The sequence below is a fragment of the Grammomys surdaster genome, unplaced genomic scaffold, assembly GCF_004785775.1.
Source record: "Grammomys surdaster isolate TR1022 unplaced genomic scaffold, NIH_TR_1.0 1036, whole genome shotgun sequence".
NCBI classification, from domain to species: domain Eukaryota; kingdom Metazoa; phylum Chordata; class Mammalia; order Rodentia; family Muridae; genus Grammomys; species Grammomys surdaster.
In genome coordinates, this window is record NW_021605455.1 from 2513496 (window position 1) to 2529626 (window position 16131).

General features: G+C 35.5%; 1 protein-coding gene across 3 annotated transcripts in view; it reads right to left on the reverse strand.

Annotated features, from left to right (window-relative positions):
• CUNH18orf25 (chromosome unknown C18orf25 homolog) overlaps nt 1-16131 on the reverse strand; it is an 83507-nt gene that overhangs the window by 21631 nt on the left and 45745 nt on the right. For 2 of the 3 annotated variants that reach the window (XM_028783222.1, XM_028783221.1), the window contains exon 3: nt 1553-1720. The exons of the other annotated variant lie outside the window; for it this stretch is intronic. In XM_028783222.1, coding sequence (XP_028639055.1) covers nt 1553-1720 — 168 coding nt within the window. The remainder of the gene's footprint in view (nt 1-1552; nt 1721-16131) is intronic. 3 annotated transcript variants of the gene reach the window in all.

Here is a 16131-nt window from a genome sequence, read left to right on the forward strand (position 1 = left end):
TTGCAGAGGAGACACAGTTACAGCCCCTACCACCTACACTGTGGCTCCAGTTCCAGGAATGACAACCTATTCTGGCCTCTAAATAATGCATGTGCAAGGCATACACACACACACCAAATAAAGATTTAGCTAACTGATTTTAGAGGCTTTTGGTTTGGTGTGGGTTTGGTTTTATGAGATAGAGTTTCTCTATGTAACCTTGGCTTTCCTGGAACTCGATTTGTAGATCAGGATGGCCTTAAACTCAAGGATTTTCCTGCCTCTGTCTCCAGAATGCTAGTATCAAAGGCATGCACCACCACACCACACTTGGCTAATTTTTTTTTTTTTTAAGAGAACATGCTAGGAATTGTTTATTTTTATCCACTAAGAATTTACTAGAAAGTGGTTTATATGTAATGACATAATTAGTAAAGCATGCATAAAAATAAAAACAAACTGTCTAGTACATAGAATAAACTAAATCACACAGCTCTGGAAATATGTGTGGCCAGTATTTTTCATTTTAAAATATTACTTCTTTTCCAAGTACTGATAAAAAATACTAATAAATCCTTAAAAGACTCTTGTTGGGCAAATTAAGTATTTATACACATAAAAATAAAAATCCAGAAGAAAAACAAACTGGTCCAAGATCAAAACTAAATCTAATTTCCAAATCATACAGAAAAGTTAATCAGAAGGTCAGTAAATCTTCAATGGTCATCAAAGATGGTGCAAGAAAGAATTCAGGACAATGACCATTGGCATTGTTTTAAGGAAGAAAACTAATATTATAAAAGCTACCATAAAATAATACTTTGGCTAAGGATTAAACTACCAACCCAATGCTTTAAACCAATGAACATAATCCTTTGAAAGCAACAAAGAAAACATATACTGAATAAAAAGGACTTTTTTTTAAAGTTTCTTTTCCTTTTATCTTAAACTTAAGGACTAATCCTTTTAAAAAGTTCAAATAAAACAGAGTATTTGAGAAAGAAAGTGAAGAGAAGCTGGAGACATGCTGAGAAGTCTGATAGGCAGTGAGGTTCTTTCTAAGTACCACTTTAAGAATGTCAGAGACCTAAAATAATAAGACACAAAACAAGGAGATTCTCCCTGAAATGACAGAGGCAGAAAGGGAAAGAAGGGTTTTAAAAGGGCAAGAGCGAGCTTACTGGAGAGGGGTTAAGAGGGACAGCCCCGTAGATGAAGAAGCTCTCGCAGAGGGCATCCACCAGCAAGGTGGCTGTCCAGAGGTAAGGCAGGGAACGAACTGGCCAAGGAGCCATCTGAGTTGCTTTTCATAAAAGCATCTTTAATCCAAGAGTGTGCCTCCTGGAACTTACACTATTGCTTACACTTATATATTCTTATTTGCTTCCTTCTAATTAAAAAGTAAAATGACATGCTACTCAAATTGTTATACAGGGTAGCCTGGACAGTCAGAATTGTTCAATGACAGATGGTTGTGTATGGCCTGCTCTCCTCAGCAGGGTCTACTACCAGAAAAAATGGTTGGTAGGACTCATGCATAATATGTCATTAGAGAAGGGTAGGGGAGACCAACCTGCCTCTAGAAGCTCGCTGGTCCTCCAGGTAGCTCCTGTGTCCTGGCCGCCTACTGAATTACTGTGCTCTTGAACTACTGCAGCCGCCAATAAATTGTCCACATTTATCACTTCTGGGTCAGAGCTGGTGTCAGACATATCATAATGAGCTACAACTGGAGGTCCATCTAGGGAGGAAAAAAAATGTATACTTGTATCTCTAGCTTGTGGGGTTAAGAAATACCTCTCCAACTAATAAAGAGCCACTAAATGCCAGTTTCCTTAACTATCACTGCACCTGATTAGAGCTGACTTTATGCATTTAGTATTTTGAACATGATGCTGAAGTAGAAGAGGTAACCCAAGTTTACAAAGATGAGGGACACATTTTGGAAAGAGGAGAGGGGCATTACTTACTATGAAGAACAGAAGACCAGACTGTAGTGAACAATGTAACACTGACTTATTTCTAAAAAGCAACAGATTTAGGAAAGGTGAGACTCCACAGAGAAACTGGGGGGTGGAGGGGGAAACAGTAAACTGTTGAAATCTAACTTAATGGCTTTAGAAAAATGAATCTTAGTAGCTAATATTAAAAGTAGACTGGGAGAGGAAAATCACATGTACATTTTTTAATTTACTAAACAAAGTTGGCATGAGAGCTCTGATCCACTAACTTACTGATCTCCAATGAGGCCCTTCATACAATAACAGGGATGTTACATACCTTACAACAGTTTACAAAAAGACAATACCGCAAAACCCACTCTCAGGATTTTGCTTAGGGTATTCTACTAGGGAGAAAGAATGTCTATATTTTCTTTTCCCTGAGAAAGATAAGCTCATTCAAGTTAAGGACAGCAACCTTGTGAGGAGGTTTTAAAGAAAGCTGAGAAAGCTGTTTTTGGAAAAATAAGAACATGCTCCCAACCCCCAAATCCTACCACTGACTGCAGGTAAGTACCAAAGGAATTCTACTACAGTAATTCATGCTACAGTAGCACAGTAGTCATGCTTATACAGTGAACACATGCTTTCAAATGATATTGCCACCCTCTTCTTAACACAGTAGCAAAAGTATCCCTCCAGGAAATCCCTCTACCCCTCATTTTGGAACAGAGCTGAAGGGAATGCGGAGTCTTACCCTATAGCTAGCTATGAAGAGAGAGCAAGCAAACTGTTTTCTCCATTCAGAGTTTTAACATCATCCAACAAATGAGTATCAAACACATGATTATGACACTCTTGCTTATGAATGTATGTATCAGTGAATCAAAAATTATCATACAATGAAGGCTTATTGCTCCAATACATCCATCCATTGTATAAACTATCACTGAACAAACACAGAATACACATAGGGTATTTATCCCATATTTTATGTGGCAACATTTTTTAAAATAAAAAGTGATCAAACATGAGAAAGCAAATGAGTTGTCAGATGCCACTATATAAAGGACAGACACATCACAATATGAAATTCTGACGATCATGGTCATTTTAGTTGACTATTAAAAATCATTCCAGTTCCCTTACAGGGGTAAATCAAGTTCATCAAAGCCCATAACGTTTAACAAGATGGTAACAGATTTTAGTTCAAACAGCAAAATTTGTTCATTTGAGGTTTTTCTTAAAAAAAAAGTGCATTTTTCCATAGAATTTTCGTCAGAGTTCAAAATGATTATTATGGAATCATGATAGTGGGTGACGTCCAAATAGGTACAGAGGGTAAGGGGGCCAAGTACAATATTGACTATGTGACCACAGGTTCTATATTTGAAAGAGCTTTGTGGGTTTCTTCAGATGTTTGCAATGAATTATTTACTGATTATTCTAAAATTAATATAACCAATAACAATTCAGAGCCATTTTTCCATGTATTCCCCACCTCTACCCCCAAATTGAGGAAAGAGGTCACTAGTCAAGTCAAAATTGTACTACTCCTACATGTATAATCATGCAAGTAAGTAAAAATGTATGTATACATGCAGAGTCACATCACCTACCCATGGGAATAACTTGTCTGACAGTCTTCATCAGTAGAAAATACAAGCATAAACTTGTTATCTGGCTTCATTCTTGTATCTTCCATATTTCCAAACCGCACACCTTATAACTTAGCTTAAATTTAGTATTTGTCATAAACAAAGACAGCAATATTTTCATATTTTAACTATACTTAACAGTCAAACTATGTTCACTGTCAGTTCTCATTTCCAATGGATTCAAATAATGACAACTTAGAACTATACAAATTTTAGAAAAGTATTTTTCCAACTTTGAAAAGGGTCATGTGTCCCAAGGCCCTCTTACACAATTATTAGTAAGCCAACACTAAGTGACTAAGGCACTGGCATCAGGGTCTGATCTCTAAAGGTATGTCATACTAGCTAACTAATGGTGACAGTTTGTGACAGGATTCTCTGGCTGCATAGAACGTAACTGTTTTATTTACATTGACTATGAGAGTGTGTGAGAACACCCACTTGCATGGACAGATCAGAAGACAACTTGCAGGAATCAGTTTTCTTCCATGATGTGGGTTCTGAGAATCGAACTCAGGTCAGGCTTTACAAAAGCACCCCATTCACTGATCCATTTTATAACCCTTTATCTGCTTTTTTATGAAAACTCTGTGTTAACAGAAAGATCGAACACTATCATGACTGCACAGAGTAAATGAGGATAACTCCTCTTGCCCTCTTGATTATTCATGGATGCTGCTTGAATAACTCGATTCCTACTAAGAAGTTGTTTTAACTTTCGAGAATATTAAAATATTCACTTCAAGTAGGCCTACATGGAAACACTAACTGATTAAGATTCAATTATTAGCATAAGCATATTCCATACAACAAATAAGGCTGCTCAAACTACATCCTCCCATCTCTCTACTGAAACCAATCACATCCATAAAAATCACCACATAAATTTGCTAGTTTTTATAAATCATTAAAGGTATTTCCTTATACATGTAAACTGAATGCAATTAGTTACTAACATCAATGTGTAGTTTATCCATGTGCGATTTTCCCTCACTAATTGCTTTTGGGTGAGGACCCAGACAGCTAGGATTATAGACATGCACCATTATGTCCAGTTAACAGATGTATTTTTGAATGTCTTATAACTTGTTGCAATTACAAAGGAAGAAAAGTCTTAAAATCAAGAAGTCCACCAACCACCTTTTACGTAAGAACATCAACCCAAAGCTAGGGAGGTAGTTCAGTTGTCAAGTACCTGGCTAGCATGCACAAAGCCCTGGTTTAATTCCCAGCAACACAACATACCATGCTAGGTCTGTACTAAGCTCCTATATGAACAGGTTCTAATCAATCAATCTCTACACACAGCGTGTGTGCAGGCACACTCGTGTATGTGCACAAACACAGGCACACATCTTGTGTACATGGATGCAAACACACCAACCCTGAGTATTGTTTCTCAAGTATCATTCACCTTCTTTTGTAGGTTTGAAACAAGAACTGTCACTGGCCTGTAACTCTCCAAGTAGGCTATGCTGCCTAGCTAACAAGTCCCATGGGTCCTCCTCACCCCCACACCGGCATTAGAAATTCACAGCATTACCTTGCTTTCTTTTTCCTGGAACTGAACCCAGGTCCTCCTATTTGTGCTGCAAGCACTGTACTAAGTGAGCTGTCCCCCTGGGCAGCTTCCAACTTTCAAAGCCAAACACTGATGAATCTGTACTGTTATTTGTTCCTAATAAATCCTTCTGATCTTCAACCTTCTCCACTATTGATATGAAATGTTCAATAAAATTAGTTTCTTTTTCGTTGTGTTCTAATGGGAAAAAAACAAAATCACACCAAAAAAAAAATATTTCTTTAATATGCTTAAATGATGATTTTTTTAAAATAATGAAATTTTCCTTTCAAATCTGGTAACTAGAAGCATACCATTTTATAACTATACAAGGTAATCACACAATTTAACTGCTTTCCTATCCCTTTTTTTCCAGTACTGGGTCTCATGAATGCTGGGCATTACCATTAAGCTACACTCACAGGCTTTTTATTTTATTTTCTTTCTTTCTTTCTTTTTTTTTTTTGGTTATTCGAGACAGGGTTTCTCTGTGTAGCCCTGGCTGTCCTGGAACTCACTCTGTAGACCAGGCTGGCCTTGAACTCAGAAATCCACCTGCCTCTACCTCCCAAGTGCTGGGATTAAAGGCATGCACCACCACTGCCCAGCCCTTTTTTTTTTAAGATTTATTTATTTTATGTGTGTGAGTACACTGTTGCTGTCTTCAGACACACCAGAAGAGGATATTAGATCTCATTAGAGATGGTTGTGAGCCACCATGTGGTTGCTGGGAATTGAACTCAGGACCTCTGGAAGAGCAGAGGGTGCCCTTAACCACTGAGCCATGTCTCCAGCCCCCTTTTTAAAATTTTGAGACAGGGTCTAGCCTAGGCATCTATCCCCACCCTTCTTCTTTCAAAACAGATGAAAAACCTAAGTTTCTTAGGTAGAAACATTAAAGAAAGACTCTGAGAGTGAGTCTTGAGATTTTGGTAGCAGATACAAAAGCTGTATTTTCTACTGATGAAGACTTTCAAACAAGCCATTCCCTTAGTGTTGCTAGTGGCTGACAAGGGAACTAAGTGTAAGCTTGAGAAGCCAAAGGAAAGGGACAGATAAAGAAGAGTGAATTTTACAAAAACCTACTTTTAAAAATACTAATCTTGGGCTAGAGAGACGGCTCAGTGGTTAAGAGGACTGACTACACTTCCAGAGGTCCTGAGTTCAAATCCCAGCAACCACATGGTGGCTCACAACCATCTGTAATGAGATCTGATACCCTCTTCTGGTGTGTCTGAAGACAGCTACAGTGTATTCATATATAATAAATAAATAAATCTTTAAAAAAATACTAATCTTACTATATTTTAGAATACTAAAATACAAATTTATATTTGTAAGTGGCAAAAATGCTCAAGAATACTTATCTTGTTTTTCCACTATCATCAAATCAAAAAAAAAAACAAAAAACAAAAACAAAACAAAAAACCCAGAACCATTTGAATAAGAAAGTAGCCAAAGGAACTCTTAGAAAAGAATTATGTCAACAGAAAACAAAAGTAAAACAAAGTGTTGTCTCTGAACAAGCAACCTTAAGTATAAAAAGTTGTGTGAGTATAGCTTTCTTCTGAATGACATCATAAAGCTATTTTAATGTAAAAAATGTCAATCAGGGGGCTAACCAGAAATGAAATTTTATGTACTACATTTTATGTTTAGGAATTATGCTGCTTTTAAAATAAAAAGGAGACAGTCTGCTCTAAACTTTCTTCACTCTGCTCATCTCAATTACTAAAAAAACTTAAATGTCATAAAGTTCCAACCATGAAAATAGTTTTAGGAATTACATTGCCTCATACTGATAAACAATAAGTCATTTTGTCCAGAAGAAAAGTCACCTATAATGGATGAAAGAGTTCCATTTATCACTCTGAAAGGATCAAAGAGGTAAAAGGTTCTTCGAGATACTCAGAATACCCCAAAAGTTAATCAGTAGAAAATGACAGCTGAAGGCATCAGCAATCTGTACAAAGATAAGAAAGTGCAGACTCAAGTGAACTCAGTGAGAAGATAAGGCAGTGTCATTTATAAAGATACTTAAAGGAACCTAGACACATAGGCACGGAGCATTTGAAGACTAAAGCACACACTACACACTACCAGAGAGCACATGTATCACACACGAGTTTAACCATCTCTCCCAGTCTAGCTCCTTGCTAAAGATTCATTCACTCAACGTTCTATTGAGTTCTTTAAACAGATCCAGTCTACATTTTTCCATTTTCCCAAATACTCCTTGATTCTTTTAAAAGATTTATATATGTTCTTAATGTATGTGAATGCCCTATCTTCATGTATCTCTCCATGACAAGAGGACAGACTGGATAGGTCATTAGATTCCATTATAGATGTGTTGCTGAGAATTGAACTGGGAAGCCAATGCTCTCCATCACTGAGCTATCTTTCCAGACCCTGATTTTTAACATGCTAACTAGTAGAACACATAGTTTAATAGACAGACTTTTATGTTTATAAAGGTATTTTATCTTCCTTTCGGTATACCAATTCCAAAACTGAAAATCATCCTAAAAATACTGTATAAAATCCATTATTCTAACTATAAATTACAACACTGCTAGGTTTATTGCAGAAAGATGATGTCTTGACTCAGGAATACTTACAATAAATTAGCTGGCAGGAAATGACTAAAATTACAACAGAGTCCTGAATAGAGTAACAAGAAACATTTCTTTTTCAAACTCTTTATTTGATCTATTAGTTACACTCCAGATGCACAGATGTATCAAGATTATAAAGAAAATGCAATAAAATAAAAACAGCAATTAAATAACATTCTTCTCAAATCTTGAAAGTTCTAATAAAATAACACATTTTGTGGCAGCCATTCCCTTTTGTTTATGACAAATCTGTAAGACTGTGGTGATCTAATACAGCAGTTCAACCATCTACCCCATGCTTAGTGCTCTAGTCCTCTACTGACTCTAACTTCCCTATACGTCAAAGGAAGTAAGAACAGAAATTAAGACTCCCTCCAAAAGCATAGAAATGAAGTCATTTTCAATATTTTCTATATTATAAATTCATATATCTTATAAATAAACCAACAAATTTCTTGTGTATACTATGATAAAAGGCACCTATGCCATTTTTGAAGAGGATTTGAGACAAACCTAAAAGAATTTTATATGACAAATTAATAAAATATATTTAATAGATGTGTAAGTTTAATAAATTTGATAGAACTATTTTAATACTATACATTCTAACATGTGGCATAACACAAAGTCTTTTTACCACCCTCATGCATTATTTAAACCATTTTTAAAAGGATAAAAAAGTATAAACTAAATAAAATATAATAATACTTTTAGAAGACTGTCTTTTGGTAAAGCAATTTGCCTTTAATTTTTATTATGTATTTATGAAAATAACAAGACATTTGCATACCATTTTTCCTATAACTGTAATGTAACTGCCACTAATGCCTAAGCAAAGTCAACTACAATACTAAAAATGAAGCTTAAGACGTGGGGTGATGACATACAACTGTAATCCCAGAACCGGAGATGGGGCCAAGAGGAACAGGAGTTCAAGATTAGTCTTGGCTACACAGTAAGTGCAGGCCAACCAGCATTACAGGAGACCCTGTCTTTACAGTAATTAATTAATTAAAAAAATTTAAAAAAAAAAGAAGAAAGTTATCAATAAGAGCTGAGCAAGGTGACAAAAGCCTACAATCTCAGGATGCAGCAACGCTGAGGCAGGAGGATTACAAATTCAAAGGCAGCTGCACAAGAAGGCCTTGTCACTAACAAAATAAAAAATTATTAGTAATATCAATTTAAGATGCTTTGTTGAACAAAATTATATACTATGTAACTGTTTCGTTACTGACAGTGTACTTGTTTGAGTTGCACAGTTTTCGTAAGTTGAGAAAAACCTATACTCAGAGGCCCTCTCTTAAAATCTACATAACAAACAGTAAGCAAAATAAATTCATTTGTGCCTGGGGGGGTTGTTTGTTTGTTTGTTTGTTTGTTTTGCCTTTTAAAGACGGGATCTCATTATGCAGCCCTCACTGGCTCCAAACTTGCTAATGTTCACCAGGCTGGTTTAAAAACCAACAGATCCACTTGCCTCTGTCTCCCAAGTACTAGGATTAAAGGCATGTAACACCATGCCAGACTAGCTTTCTTATATTTTTTTTACTTGACCTATTAGCAATAATTTATGTCCAAAGATACTGTCTTAAAAGAAAAGTCTTCCCCCACTCCATTTTAACTACCATAACTAAGTTTATATGTAAGCAGGCCCTTTCCTCTGTCCCCGCCTTGGTTTTTTTTTTTTTTTTTTTGGAAGCAAGGAATAGGCATTTTATTAATGAGTGACTGGATCCATTCTACCAGTATAAACTACAACACAGGAATTTGCCTCTAGCCACTCATCAGATGTAATTTTGATGAATTCAGAATTAAGCTGTTAGGTATATATGTGTATATGTGGCACATCCCTGAGATTTTACTTTTTGTTGCTTAGGAAAAACAACAACACAGCAAGAAATGAGCAAAGGAAGAAAGGAAACAAGGAAGGAGGAAGGGAAGGAAGGAGAGAGAGAAAATTAAAGGTAAGCTTATTTCAAAAAAAAAAAAAAAAAAAGTCATGCTGGCGCTGGAAAGATAGGAGCAGCTGTTCTTGCAAAAGACTAGAGTTCAGTCCCAGTACTCATATAGTGGATAACAACCATCTGAAATTCAGGTCCCAGGAGACCCACTGCCTTCTTCTGACCACAGAGGGCAACAGGCTAACTGTGGCACACATACATACATTTGGGCAAAACACGTATACAAATAAAATATTTTGTAAATTAAAAACTCATGCAAAACATTAAATCTTAAGCTTTTAATTTCTCATGTATTCTAAACTAAAATTTCAGTTCAACTTTTAAAGTTACTTCAATTTTAATAATGCCTATAATATATATCAATATAGTTGTTACTGTCTCATAAGTGCCTCTAATAACCAAATTACTTTAATCTGCTAGTAAGATTCTCTTAAAATGATTAAGTATAGGCTATTTCAGAATGCTAAACTAATAAATACCAAGGAGAAAACAGACTGCAGAAAGACTATCAGAAAATGTTAAACTTAGTGAGAGGATTATGCCCTTTAGATGCCACAATGCAGTGAGGAAATAAACTGGCTAGTAATTCTTCAACTTGATTGTCTAATTCTCTATCTATTCCATGAGGAAAACCCACAAATGAAAACAATCACTTGATAGATAAAAGATAATTCTATACAGAGATGTTAAGAGACAGTACAATCCAGATAAAGGATGACACTCCGTTTCAGCAATGCCTGGATAAGTGTGGTAGGTTGAAAGATGCTTCCTGCCAGAACTATCCCTTTACAAACTACAAGTAAGTCCGAACAGGATGCAGTTTCTATCACTGTTTTTAAATTGCTCTACATCTACAAGAATTCACGAGAAATGAAAGGTAGACTACTAGGCACCTCCATAACAGCTACACTGAAGGCAAATTTAATAATCCACGTCTTTAAATGTCTATAACACAAACTCGAATTATTTTAAAGGAAGAATTTTGAATCTGTGCTTTCTGGAAATGATGCTATCATTAGAGTAAATCTATTCTCAAAACAATAATCCTTAAAACAGTAGTACTGTGTTATCCTTAAGGCACTGTGTGAAAATTAAATCAGAATAAAATTTTTGTAGGTTTCTACTGCAAAATTACCCTTAAGGCTAAACTCTTCAAACTATATAATGCCAAGTCTTATTCTAAGATAAACTCTTAATATTTTAATCTATATTCTTTGAATTAAATCAGTGTTAGGGAGGTCCCTCTTTCTACCATAACTCACTTCTACATCTTTATCCAAACTTTTGCAGAAAAGACTTCCCCAAATGACAAGTGTTTATTTAGCATCTCTTCAAGTACTTAAAATGTTATTCTATCACTTTACAATGTTAACTATTACTTGAAATTTCCAATTCACGTTGAATTTTTTTCCTTGTTTTATACATAGCCAAGGTGGTGGCACATGCCTTTAATCTCAACATTGAGGAAGAAAAGGTAGGTAGATTTCTGTGCGTTCAAGGCCAGCCTGGTCTACATAGTGAGTTCCAGACTAGCCAAGGGCTACAAAGTAAGACAAAAAATAAGACAAAAGAAAAGAAATCTATAGATCTCTAACTTAACAACAAAATGAGACGATATCCAGTCAATGCAATCAACACCAGCAATAATCTTCTTACATGCTAGTCTTAAAAGAATTAGTCCTCCTTTAATCCCAGCACTTGGGAGGCAGAGGGTGGATTTCTGAGTTCGAGGCTAGCCTGGTCTACAGAGTGAGTTCCAGGACAGCCAGGGCTATACAGAGAAACCCTGTCTCGAAAAAAAAAAAAAAAAAAAAAAAAAAAAGTCTTTTTATTTTAAAAATAAATGTAATTTTGTCATGGTTAATATGTTAAACATTTTATCAGAAAGCAAAATAGAACTCATACTAGTGTATGCATGCATTAGAAAGGTCACAGTAACATGCCGAAATGAATAGTATTTTCTAATGTCTACAAGTCTACTTCTAATGAAATTTGTGATTCTAGAATGAAAGTAAAGACAAAATAAATTTCCTTTGAAAACGTCTCTCAATTTCAAGGAAAGACTGTTGATTAATTTAAAATACAGTCAGCTACCTAAAAATGTTATGTTCCTTCTGTTGATATAAAACTTAAAACACACACATATGTACATGTATATATTTATATAGACTGACAAAGTTTGTAACTATACTTTCACCTCAGAGAAAACCTCATCAATCATAAGAAACTCCTATATCTTTACAGGGAAAAATCTTAATGTTAAACCTTATCCTAACAGATTGAAAATAAGGTTCATAAATTTTAAGCTTATTACACAGTAATAACATCAATCTACAAAGATATTCTTAGGCAAAGAGATATTAAACCTTCCACAATTAACTCACAATTCTCATATACTTATATTGTGAAAATTAAAAAATTACAAGTATTTGTTTAATTCAACCCTTCTTAGAAAAAGGAAAACTTTGCCTCACTCTTAATTAAAAGTTGCAAATATCTGCATGCTTACTCAGCGATAGCAGCTTGGCATGTGTGAGGCCCTGGGTAAAGCTCAACACCACCAATAAAGAAACAGGCTTGGACCAGCTCAGCCATCAGAGCATCTCCCTGGCACCCATGCCTAGGCTGGATCCTGAGTGCCTCATAAAATGGATGTGGTACAGACAAGAGGATCAGAAGTTTTAGGTTCCATCCCTCAGCTACACAGTGTTCAAGACCAGCCTACACTATAAGAAACCCTGTCTCAAAGTAAAGTGGGGAGAAACATGGTTTTTTTTTAATATGTAAGATTACTGATAAATATTAAGATAAATTACAGGTTTTAATTTTTTACATATAAAATTCTAAATATCATGCCTAATCTACAAAACACAGAATATTTTTTCCTTTCCATTGATATGAAGGAAAAGGCCAAATTTCTCTTGTAAGAAAAGTAAAAACTTAAAAACCAGTTAATATTAGCAAAATTACATATCCCTAACTGAAGACTTTCATGCCAATTTAGCTGTCTCTCACCATACTCCTAAAAATCTTCAAAAATATGTTTTTAAATCCCACATACAAACACATCTTCCATCCTGCAAGACTTTTGTTTGTTTTTGTGTCAGGGGCAGAGGAACTTATTAGACAGCCAGGGATGACTTTGAGGCAGGTCCCCCTGCCTCCACCTCCCCACTCCTGGGATTGGAAACCTATTATACCATGTCTAACAAGTCCATCAATCCTGCCATGTTTATTCCCTTTGGAAACCTTTAAAATGACCAGAGATTATTTATTTTCAGTCTAAGGAATGAAAACAAAATTAAACTAGTTTATTAACTAAATATTTTCACTAGAAACTTTAAAACCCATTCAATTCAACTGACTGATATCTACCAGGGTTAATTTAAAGCTCTAGATTAAAGTTGATTTATGTATGAGAAATACAATGTTGCCCAATAAAGACAGTTTCATTTTCCACTGTTTCAATTCCTTATAGTTAACTGAGGACCAAAATAATAAAGGGAATGCAGAAATGACTAATTCACAAATGTTAATTCCCACAATAGTCTGAGTAGTGTGATGAAATCTTCCACAGCTCTGTGCTCAAGCTCTGAATCATCCCTTTGTCCAGAGTATCCCCAAAGAAATCCACCATGTCAATTAAAAGACTGTTCCAATAGCCCAGTGCTTTTGTCCAAGAAACCTTTGCATACAGCCCAACACTAGGTCAGTGTTAGTCACCTTGCTATATAGGTACTGTATGTCATCTTACTACATCACAGTAAGGGTGAATATAGTCCAATGGGAAATTCTGAGACAATAACTCACATAGCTTGTCGGTGTATTTTTATAAGTTTTCTATTTATTATTGTTATTAACCTTAATATGACTAATTTATAAACTAAGCTTTATAGTAGAGATGCACATACAGGGAGAAAATGGTATGTACAGAGTTCAGTGATGTATAAAGCTTACAGTATCCACTGGAAATCTTAGAACACACCCTCTCCCAGTAAAGGGAACTATTGCACTATTTTCCTCTTGAAGAAGATCAACCCACAGTAAAGTGGCCTTTACTATATCCTCCTCCCCTTAAGGAAGGATTCTCCTATAACCTAGACTGACCTCAGACTCTTGATCCTCCAGCCTCAGTCTCTTAATGCTGGGATTACAAGCCTGCAACATCATGCCCTGATATTCCATACAATATGTTGCACAGTTGGTACAAAAGTAAATATGTACTCAAGAAAATGATACATGCTTCTCATGTACAATATAATTTAATGAAGACTATTGACAAATTCATTAAATAACATGGAATCCAAATGCTTATGTAGTACATTCTTTCATAATCTTCAAAGAAAATTTGAATCAGAAAAAATCGAATCAAACAAGATTTAAATCCAAGTGAGGTTTATGGAATGAATGGTAAGTTACCAGCTACCTATTCTTACTGAGTTGTTTTTACTAAATTTTTTATTCACAGTTTTCTTTTGCATGAACATAAAAGAATCATTCCTTCTTACCTACTGCTGTAAAAATATGTTTTTATGCTCCAACCTACAAAATAAAACACAAGCTAAACTTGTGCTTATCAAACTGGTGCTTTCTGTTTTATATACTATTTTGTTTGTTTTTGGAAATGGTTCCACACAGCCCAGGCTAGCTTCAAACTCCCTCTATAGCTGAAACTGGCTTTGAATTCTTGGTCTTCCTGCCTTCCTATCTCCCAAGTGCTGGGATTATGGGTATATGCCACCAGACTCAGCTAATACCTAATTGAAAACAAAACAAACAAAAACCCGTTTACTATGCAGTCTTTAAGTAGGATCAAAGGAACTTTTAATACCAAAAGTATACTCTTTCCTTAATCCATAAAGTAGACAATATGCTTTAATGACAAGTTCATAGGTGATTCAGAAATTTCCCCATTTTTAGTAGTATTGAATAGAAAATTACTGTCTTTGGGGATTCCAATACACTGTTAAACCTTCCAACAGGCAAGGACCATAAAAAGTAACAAAGCACTGTGTGGCAGTACCTGCAAATTGAGCATCAGCATTTAAGCACCTGACTGGGTGAGGGAGAATTCTTGGAGTAGCTAGCCATGTTTTGGGCCCCTGGGTTCAAGGGCTGCTCATGGTCTTAACCCATGTCAAAATGAGTTAGTTTTCCATATACATTCAGGACCTCTACCTGTCTCTGTAACTTAGCAAAACAGTCACTCAGTCTTCTAGAACACTGCTTATAAAGTTCCTATCACACACCATGCTCCTTTGTCAAGTGCATTTCCTGTTTCCTTGAACACACATTCAAAACCCCTAGCACAACCGATGTCAGCTTTGAGGCATTGAGGCCACTTAACAAAACATTAATAATCTAGAAAAGTGTATCTTTATCTCAACACACTTAACTCAGGAACGTGGCAACAGCATTGTTTTTTGGTTTGTTTGTTTGTTTGTCTTAAGATGATAGATACAGTACTGGTGAGCAGTGTTACAATTCACTCACCAAGCCAAAGTAACTTATTATAAAGAAATTATAAAATAACTAATATCATATGATATTATCCTTTTACATAGCTTCAATGGTCTATCTGGGAAAATGTATTCTCTTACTTATGATGGACTTTAACCGGTTTTTAGCCTTTGCTAAATTAAGAATCTGGAGTGGCGCAACAATACCACAAACCAACATGGCTCCAAGATATTTAAAGTTTATTTTGTTTTTTAAAGTTTTCAAGATAATACTTAGTGTACAGTTTTGGTTGAAAACCACTGTGTATTTGGATATTTTAACTGTGTTGGCTTTAGAATTCTAAAAGGTAATACTTTGTCAGGTAAACCCATAACCAATCATTACAAAATTATTCTCACTTAACTGATAGCTCTTGTTTTAATTTTTTTTTAATTGTATGGACAACTACACAAAGGATGTACAGAATCTATGTGTACTTCTAGGCAAGTCTTATAAAACTCTTAGTGTCTGCCAGGGTGTTAAGTGGACTATACGCCACAAGGTGTCTTTATTTAAGTTTGGGGTCTGCAGGCTAAGGATGTAGGCTGTAGAGTGCTTGCCTACCATGCATGAAGCCACACTGCATGAACCCAGATGTAGTGATACACTCCTATAATAATATTTGGAAGGTGAAGGTAGGAGTTCAAAAGTTCAAAGTCATCCTCAATCGGAAGTCAAACTGGGCTACAAGAAGACCCTGTCTCATAGATAGGTAAGATAGACAGACAGACAGACAGACAGACAGAGCATATAGCCCCTATATAGGATATATTAATAGTTCTAAGTTGTCCTGCAGTTAAAAAAAAAAAAAGAAAAAAAAAAACCTTTTCACATAATCTAAGCATATTCCAAATATGTGCAGTGAAAACAGATGCTAATATCTACAGAAGAGTAGTTTCACCAGATTCTAGT